The sequence below is a fragment of the Micromesistius poutassou genome (genome assembly GCF_964030765.1).
Source record: "Micromesistius poutassou genome assembly, chromosome: 3".
In the NCBI taxonomy this organism is placed as follows: domain Eukaryota; kingdom Metazoa; phylum Chordata; class Actinopteri; order Gadiformes; family Gadidae; genus Micromesistius; species Micromesistius poutassou.
The window spans coordinates 22,317,404-22,327,403 of record NC_140273.1 but is presented as its reverse complement, the minus strand read 5'-3'; the positions used below and the strand labels follow the sequence as shown (position 1 = coordinate 22,327,403).

Sequence of the window (10,000 nt, the reverse complement as noted above, 5' to 3'; positions counted from 1 at the left end):
GTTCACGTCCTTCCCCCGGATCCCGGCATTTGAACCCACACAGCCAGGTAACGTACACTGTAGATGTCACGCTCTGTGCGTTCCAGGTCAGAGTACGGCGTTACCGCGGCGACGAGGAGTGTTACCTATGAGTTCAGGTCAGAGTACGGCGTTACCGCGGCGACGATGAGTGTTACCTATGAGTTCAGGTCAGAGTACGGCGTTACCGCGGCGACGAGGAGTTACCTATGAGTTCAGGTCAGAGTACGGCGTTACCGCGGTGAGGAGTGTTACCTATGAGTTCAGGTCAGAGGTGTTACCGAGGTTACCGCGGTGAGGAGGAGTGTTACCTATGAGTTCAGGTCAGAGGTGTTACCGAGGTTACCGCGGTGAGGAGGAGTGTTACCTATGAGTTCAGGTCAGAGTACGGCGTTACCGCGGTGACGAGGAGTTACCTATGAGTTCAGGTCAGAGTACGGCGTTACCGCGGTGAGGAGGAGTGTTACCTATGAGTTCCCGGGCGCCGCTGAGCAGCTTGGGCCGGTAGATGCGGCGGGAGTTGGTGTCGGAGACGTACAGCTGTCCGGTCACCGGGTCGGTGGCCAGGTAGTAGCGGTGGGCCGGGTTGTTACTGAGGGGAGGGAGGGCAGGTCATTAAGGGGGGGGGCCAGCTGTGAGGGCCGCCCGCACTCCCAACGTCCTGCAGGCCTACAGTCATACAGTCATACTATAATACAATAATACAGTCATACAGTCATACAGGCCTACAGTCATACAGTCATACTATAATACAATAATACAGACCTACAGTACTACAGTCCTACAGTCATACAATAATACAATAATACAGTCATACAGTCCTACAGTCCTACAATAATACAGTCATACAGTCCTACAGTCCTACAGTCCTACAATAATACAGTCATACAGACCTACAGTCCTACAATAATACAGTCATACAGACCTACAGTCCTACAATAATAAAGTCATACAGACCTACAGTCCTACAGTCCTACAATAATACAGTCATACAGTCCTAAAGGCCTACAGTCCTACAGTCATACAGTCCTACAATAATACAGTCCTACAGTCCTACAGTCCTACAATAATACAGTCATACAGTCCTAAAGGCCTACAGTTCAAGTACTACAGCCCTACAGCCAAACAAATCATTTTTTTAATTTAATTGTTTTCACTAAATAAAATGACATTGGAGTTGTCTTTGTCCTTTGATATGTCTTGGTTATTATTTATATACAGTGTTTTTTTAAGAGTTATCTGCAGGGAATTATGGGCACAAGTTTGTGTGTGTGTGTGTGTGTGTGTGTGTGTGTGCGTGCGTGCGTGCGTGTGTGTGTGTGTGTGCTTCTGAAAGAGAAAAAGTAAGCGAGTGTGATAGGACGTCAGAAGATGGCGGCGACACACTTTATAATGACGGCTGTCACACTGTCATTTAAGATCCATCACCGCCACAGCCTGCCCCCCACGTCAACGTCTCAAACATGACAAGGACGCAACACATTACCCACTCACACACACATTACACACTCACACACACACACACACACACACACACACACACACACACACAAACGGACACACACACACACACACACACACGCCACCGGCAATAGGTATAATGGGTTGGTGAGATACAGCAATAGATCACAATGTTAATTAAGACAGCAGAAAATAGACACAGATGGGGAAAGTGATCTTGATACAGTGTGTGTATGTGTGTGTCTGTGTGTGTGTGTGTGTATGTGTGTTATGTGTGTGAGTGTGTGTGGGTGTGTGTTAGTGTGCGAGTCTGTCTGTGAGTGTGTAATGTCTGTGTGGGTTTATGTATGTGTGAGTGTGTGTGTGTGTGTTGGTGTGCGAGTGCGTCAATGAGTGTGTCATTTCTGTGTGGGTTTATGTATGTGTGAGTGTGTCTATGAGTGGGTTATGTGTGTGTGTGTGTGTGTGTGTGTGTGTGTGTGTGTGTGTGATGGGGTTAATGTGTGTAGATATATGTATCAAATTAAGACCTGCTAGAACTGCTAAGGTAAAAATATCTCATAACAATGATCCACACAACGTAAACAGCATAAGGGAGGAGGACGTCAAACCAAACCTCAACGACCAACACAAACTGAACATAGAGCGGACATAGAACCACACTCAAGATTGGATATTGGTGGCAAACGTTATTATTCTAACACAATAAGATCACAGCTCATTAGGGTTTTTTTTAGTATTGCAGACACTACTGAGTAACCAGGTTAAAGAGGAGAAGGGAAATTCAGATAAGCAGAATGCTGTGCTTGGTTTTCAGAGGCTACAGCAGTTGTAATTCCCTGGCTAGTGGGTAAACTGATTTACCCCTGGAACGCGGTGTTAAAAAATAAATAAATCCCATGCAGTCGTGTAGACACAAGCAAGATGTTAAATCATTCAATTTCCAAAAAAAACGATAAAGAACATTGTTAATCCGTTGCGTCAAAAGACTGATTCCGCTTTGGCCATTGCGCCTTTCATCTCCCACGGTTGCTATGCAACTGCTGAATTCTTGTTTTTAATGCTGCACTCATGTAAACGAAATGTAAATGTTGAAACTTGACAGGCACCATGAAGAGCAGACAAACGAATACAAAAGGAACAACATGCAGACCTCTACACTAGGGTTGCAGCTCAGCATTGAATAAACAGTGGATTTTCAAAAATATATATATATATATACTTCAGGCATTCCAAATGTCCATAAAGTAAACTATAACTTTGTTGTAAAAGTTTTTTATTTATAGTATGTGAAATATATACTTCTTAAAAGTATACTTTGTCAGTAAGTTTAACTAAAACAAAAATGTTACTAAAAGAAAAATAAGTACAATAATTTTGCTCTGCTTTTAGTGGAATTAACATTTCTTACAATAAAGAAAACATTTGAAGTGTATTGTAAGCAGTATTTGAGAGTACTTGTACTTGTACGTGTACTATTATCAGGTCATAGAACCCTGTAAGTGGCACTTACAATGTGTACTTTAATGGTACGTCATTCAAAACGGCCTTTATGCATACTTACAAAAAGTGTACTTTAATATAATCACTACTTAAATTGTACACTAGTGTACCAAACCAGCATCCGAATTCAACAACCTTATGGCAGATTTTTAGTGAACTTGTGAAAATAATATTTGTATCCGTGTGCTGGATAACATAACATACTATCAGTTCACGCACTAAAATGCCTTTACTTACAATACTGACAAAAAGCGTAATATATAATATTAGTATTTTTAGTATTTTTCTGTTGTACTGCAGTGTACTCAAGTACTGATCGAGACCCTGGGCATGTACACCGGTTACTAGAAAAAGTCATAATAAATAATTATTTAATAATAATAGTTAGTACTTATATTATTGATGTTATTTATCATTGTTTGCAAGTAGTTTACAAATAGCAAGCCAAAGTACACTGATTGAAAAATGACTTTGCGTACTGTCTCAATGCCAACGCACCTGCCTCTGTGAGAGAAGACCTTGAAAACTATGTTGTTATGTGGTTGCTTGTCCGTCAGACAGGAGTTTTTCTCTTAAGGATGTTGTGCTACTGACGCATGGCTGCAACCTTTCCTGGGCCCAGGTGCACTTCACGGAGAACGCTACTGAGTGCTTTTGTTTTGAGGACATGCGGCTGTGCGCCATCATGTTCAGCATAACGCCCTTGTTGCTCTTGAACTCCTGTGCTTGGAAATTGTTGACATTGTCTGGGCCTTTGTTCTATAGTTGTGGGAGGTTATTTGTTAAAATCGTAGCTACGTAGGTGCCTCATAACCATAGAATTACAACTCACATAAATGACACACAACAGCAATTCTGCCATCTTACACGGGTACAGTTAGAAGTGGACCCTATAGACCATAGATATGGCCAAGCATTATTGCCATGGTTGCTGGCTGCCATCTCACCCAGCCAAGGCACATGATGGTGCCATTAAATGGGTGTTTATGAGGCATATATAGAATTATGTTATGGCCTGAAGTGCGCCTCCCAAAAATGTTAACCATCCGTTGAGGCAACGCAGCAGCAAGGGCTGTGATTGGTCCGCTCACTAAAACCCGACGCAGAACCATCAAGCACCAAGCATCTGCGTGGTCGCTGCGTTGCGTGAACGTTGGACCATAATCAGCCCTTTAGAAGGCTGCTAATTTGTACCATTTCAGAATACAAAATGACTATCATGAGTCATTTCTATGCGTTGTAATTATATGGTTGAAACTCTACGCTTTGGTCACTGATGCGATCAAATGCTGTTTTTCCTTTCAACCAAATGACCTTTCTCCCACGGCGGCCTGCCTACATTCACTCACAGAGACTAACCCAGGTACAGCACATGATACAAGTAGACTTAATCTATGTATACTTAATATACTTATGCTTCTACTAATGCTTTAGTGCTACTAAAGATATGCTAATTAAGTGTACTTGGCTGCTGTTTTGAGAGACCATTAAAATGTACTTAAGCACTTATGCTTTGATTTTTAACAATACACTGTATTCCAAATATGTTTTTATCATATCGGAACTGCTCTTGATGGTCATTTCAAATTAAAACACATTATAGTGAAAAAAAAAAATATATATATATATATATATTATTTTTTGAAGTATGACTTTAGTAGCATTAATGACATAACATTAGCACATTAAGTGTATTGTTAGTACATCGAGAATGGCACATTTTAAGTCCATTAATCATGAATGCACACAGAAGTATACTTGAACGAAGTGTATGCTTGAGGTTTTTCCCCTGGGGGGGTTAGGAGAGTGAGGGAGAACACTGATAGACAACGCCTGAACTAAAGAACAACCGCCACTGACAGAAGAAGAGAAGTGTTCAAATCATTCTTACCTATGTCTGAAATCCTTGTTTCTTCAATGCCGCACACGAGTCAAACAAGCAAGACGGCGTGTACAAGAAGACAACGGATCGGAAAGATCAGGGAATTAGACAGCGGAGGAAAAGAAGGAAAGAAGAGAAGAAGGAAATTGGAAAACAGGAAAAAAGAGAAGATGGAGAATTAGTATGTTTAAAAGTATCTGTGTTCCAGGAGAGTGGAGGGGTGTTCATCAGAGGGAACTCGTCAGAGGTCATAAACATGCCAGACTAATATTGATAATTCATTGACTGCAATACTAGCTCAACTTCAAAACTTAATTACACTGAAGCTTACAAGGACTTTTTTTCCTCAACATTGCCAAATATGATTCAAACAATCCCATCTGGCTTTTTGGGTAATGGCTTTCAGAGTTTTTGTTTAATAGATCATTTTGTTTGAAGGGGTACACCTAGATATCTGTAAAATGGCGTTTGCCTGTCTAATCCAGATTCAGACGAGTTGTTTGATTCAAAATGTATCATTGTGTCTTCAGAAGGGGCGTTCGTGACTAACTGTCGATTATTCAAAAGGAGTGCCGGAAACAACACAACAAGATTGTTGTCTTGTGTCTAATAACACACAGATGACTAGTCACTACGGCACTGAGAATATTAGGCTACCTGTGATGTGCAGTGTCTCAGTGTAGACGAACCAGACAGAATCAGTTTATAACATGAATGATAATGGCAAATAATGAAGAATGATCTGTGTTTGTAGACCAACTACAATCGTGTTGTGTTGTTACTGGCACTCCTTTTCAATAAGTGACTATTCAAAACCCCTTGGTTATCATTGGAAAATAATTAAAAGTGGATTCCCCTGACATGAACAGGAGCTAGGTTACTGAAACTCTGCAAGTCAATGGAGGCGGATAACGGAAAGCAAACGCTAACCCAGCAAACTCCCCTTCTGGACGCACATGATGAATTAAAAATGAAAAACTCGTCTGAATCCGGAAAAATACATAAATTTTCTGTCTCGCATCGATTTACATTTGTTTGTCTTGGCTGGGTTATTTTATGTTATTCCTGCCCCTGGCAGTAATATTATTATTATTATGACTGTCCTAAATATTACAATGAGGGCATCTGAGAGCAGGTTGCATGTTTCTCACAAAGGAGGTCGATAACAAAGAGGGGAGTGAAGACATGCTACAACAACAGACAGGCTGCAGCAGGACCAGACCTCCCTCAGAGGAAGTCATTAAGAAGCAGCCTTAAGAAGTGGAGCACCACAGGGGGCCAGACTAAGCCCCGCTGGCAGACGGCCCCTGGGCCCCGGGGCCGCGGTGGACGGAGCCCGCTGCCTTGGAACGGAGCGCAAGAGTCCTGCCAGAGGACGTCAGGCTGCATGCAGGCTGGGGGGCAGAAGGCCAGAGACGTAGGAGGGGGGGGGCGGGGGGGGGGGAGCCAACGCCTCATCCTAGACCGAACATCATCAACTTTAAATCCATTCAGAGGGAAACGGGCGGGCGGGGTCGGGCCGCTACTACAGGGCCGGTGCGGTCACGCCTCTCCGGGGAGAAGAGGCTGCGTTGGGCACCGAGTGGACGGAGCGGCGGCGGACGGGTCTCTGAGGGCGGAGGGCGGAGGGCACGGGGGTACCTGAGCTCCATGACGCTGGTCACGTTCCCCGAGGGGAAGATCCTCCTGATGTAGTTGAAGTCTCCGACGAAGATGCTGCCCTCGGCGCCGCAGGCCAGCGCCAGCGGGGCCAGCAGCTTGTTGCCCTCGGCCTGCCCGTTGCAGCTGGGGCAGGAGATGCTGCGCCGGCGACCGTTGCCTGGGGGGGGGGGGGGGGGGGGGCAGCAGGGACACGGGGAGACGGGAGGATTTACATGTGATGGTGTTTAATGCAGGCGGGCGCTGGCTGAGCAGCACCCGCCTGCCCGTCCAGAGGGAGCCCCCCCCCCCCCCCCCCTCTCTGCGTTTGGTCTGAGGTCCACATTTAATGTTCCTTCTATTGTTGTCTCAGGTCAACCGTTTGTGAACAAAACCACCCCCGACCTGGAGGGTGCAGGGGCGAAATAATAAAACAAAACACTGATGCACGCTTCTCTGCATCTTAAACACCGATTGCTATGATATGAAAGTAGAAGCATTTATGCAGGGACATTGATTACAAAGAATATGTTAGAAGACGTGAAATATAATCTCAATAAAGTCGACGATTCAAGTAAAGATTTATTCTATTTAAAACTTTAGAACTCGGTTGCACTTGAAACAAAATGAAAAACATCCCTCGCTTTTTCAGCCAGCCTGAACAAACCTAGTGCAAATTCAGATAAGTCTGTCCTACAAACGTTACGCATATCCAGGTTTAATTGCAAACAAGTTTGACTGAGTTATGTCAAGGCTAATTCGTGACCAAAAATGTACATTTTACAGACCAACGGACAGATATTATGTATTGTTTTTGTCATTCTAGAGGTATTGGTCCATTATTTTCAGGGAAGGGTTAAGGTTAGTCCCGGACCAGTGGACCAGTGGACCAGTGGACCAGTCTCGGTGACTTACCCATGATGCTGCTGAGAACAGGAGGCTGCTGGGAGATGAAGACATTTTCTCCATTGCCCTTGTACAGGATACCTGTCAAAGAGAGACATCACGGCGTCACATGGACATGCTATAACTCGTTATAGGGCTTGGTTATCTATAACTGATACAATCTTTTGCAAAGAGGAACTGAGAAAGCTGGATCATTTACATTTTCGTTTTGGATAGGACATGATCAAATGCAGCCATTGCAGCTTTCTCTCTTTAATAAATTATAAATGAGGGGAGTTCTATATTCTGTTCCCACTCATTCAATATCTTGTTCGTTAACACCCTAAGGCTTAACTGCTCCTTGAACACAGTTTTGGTGTCCAAAGTTGTTTACGAATTAGTACCCGGTCTTTAGTTTATCCAAGTATGTGTGTGTGTCTGTGTGTGTGGCTCTCACTCTTTGTACTGAGTCCCTGTGTACGCTGCAACAGATGCCTTGATCTTTACAGTGTACTGAAACATTTGTGTGGGCAAAGGGTATAACTTTTAACGTTATAAGCAACATAACACTGCAATTAACTTTCATTGTAATTGATCCTGTTTTTAATTTTGTCTGTTGTATCACGTTGTGTCAGGGCACAGGCTTAAAAACCCACCACAACAACAAGACAACAAATGAAAGCAACGACCGATAAAGGTCTCCAAAATCACACAGCGCTTACGAGCACGCCCACAGAGAAGCCTAGAGACGTAGGTACACACGTGCACCACGGCATAACGAACAGGGGACAGTGAACACAGGACTGAGGATAATGAATGCAGGGTTATCGTATTATCTACAAACAAACGAGTGTCATCAGAGCCTGGTGGTGGCCCCGACGCCGGCGGCCCCGCGGGCTCCGCTGACACGCCCAGCGCAGCGGTCAGGAGGTACCCGGCGGTCGGACCCCCCCCCCCCCTCACGCTGCAACGAGGACACGGGATGTTGGGCGCTGTGCTTTCTCCTCGCTCGCCCCACCCGCAGTCAAAAGACACACACACACACACACACACACTCAGTCTGCACTCTGGGAGCCGGACACCGGGGAGAAGGCAGGCCATTTGGACAAGTTGCAGAACTGCTTCAGGAGAAGGGCTGGTGTGCGGCAGCATTGGTATTCATGCGGTCCTTTCTAAAGATAGTATTGTTATCCAGACGGGCGTGACAGACGTGGGCTTCATCAGTACAACTTGCTTCCTTTTACAAAACTGCCAGCCGAGCATCTCGTGAAAGGTGTTTCGTGCACTGCTCCAATACATTTCCAATGTGGTTGTCATGGAAATATGCACCAGAGGAAAGTGATGGAGAATGTGGAGTGATGACTGTCCTCTTTGGAAACAGCTGTCTGTTCAAAACATCAAAAAGTGGAAGGAATCAACAGTGTCCAAAGTGACTGTATATATACATACATATGTGTGTGTGTGTGTGTGTGTGTGTGTGTGTGTGTGTGTGTGTGTGTGTGTGTGTGTGTGTGTGCGCGTGCGTGTGTGTGTGTGTGTGTGTGTCAGAAGGCATGGGGTGGCTCAGTCTCTGGAGTGTTGTGGATAGGGGGACATGTGCATGTGTTTATTGTATTGTATTTCTTTATATGCATTTCTTCCGTGTGTGTGTGTGTGTGTGCGTGTGTGTGTGTGTGTCACAATGTTCCAGATTTTCTATCAGCCTCTCACCAGAGGCGTCCCTGAGGAACATACTGCATCTATGATTAGAAAGGCGCTCTGCTGCTGTGTGTGTGTTTTATTCCTGTGTGTGTTTTATTCCTGTGTGTGTGTGTGTGTGTGTGTGTGTGTGTGTGTGTGTGTGTGTGTGTGTGTGTGTATACAGACGTATGAATACATGCATAGTACCTAAATCATTTCACTTTGAGAAATACAGGAGAGCTGCAGTGATTTCGCAGCAATGGTACCTATTTTTATTTCGATTCAGCTGGCATTGCATGTATTTTTTGGTGGGTGTAACATTTGCTTAATAGAAAGAAAAATACACTATTATTTCCGTAGAATTCACAAAGCACCAAAAATATGTCAACAATCTGCTTTGATTCTATTTTGAAGCTATAATATATTATTTCTGCCAATAGGGGTCACTCCGTCAAAACAATTAGACTTAGTTTAATGACATTGTGAAGTTTGTGAGTATAAATGTAAATTAATTTGTACTCACACTACTTTTATACACGTTAAGACTTTTCATTCTAATGATATTGACATAACGTCAACTTGCTAACTTACCATTAGATGAGTCGACGAGCCAAACGTTCAGTCATTGGCTATCAACTTATGAGCACGTTGAACGTTTATAACTTCATAACTTAACATACAACAACGTTACAGAGTTTCTACAGAGGTGGGCTCCTTGTGGGGGAAGTGAACCCGTGATGACGGTACGGCCCTGTGGGTCCAGCGCGGTGTACCTGCCCCCAGGAGCCCTCCTCTCTGCAGAGCCTTCGTTTGGTTAAGATTTCTGCACACTAGGCAGAATACAAAGTACCCTTCCCAGAACGACGCCCTTACTAAAACACAATTAAACCGGAGACGGCCAACGTTTCCAAATGTTCCCAGTGGATTAAAATC

At 44.2% G+C, this 10,000-nt stretch overlaps 1 protein-coding gene across 1 annotated transcript in view; it reads right to left on the bottom strand.

Moving 5' to 3' along the window:
* The window catches only part of tenm3 (teneurin transmembrane protein 3), a gene marked incomplete at both ends in the record, with an annotated part of 87,157 nt that overhangs the window by 39,108 nt on the left and 38,049 nt on the right, over positions 1–10,000 (bottom strand). Inside the window, 3 exons of the mRNA XM_084466045.1 lie at positions 486–610; positions 6,506–6,683; positions 7,418–7,489. Of these exons, the coding sequence (XP_084322171.1) occupies positions 486–610; positions 6,506–6,683; positions 7,418–7,489 (375 nt within the window). The remainder of the gene's footprint in view (positions 1–485; positions 611–6,505; positions 6,684–7,417; positions 7,490–10,000) is intronic.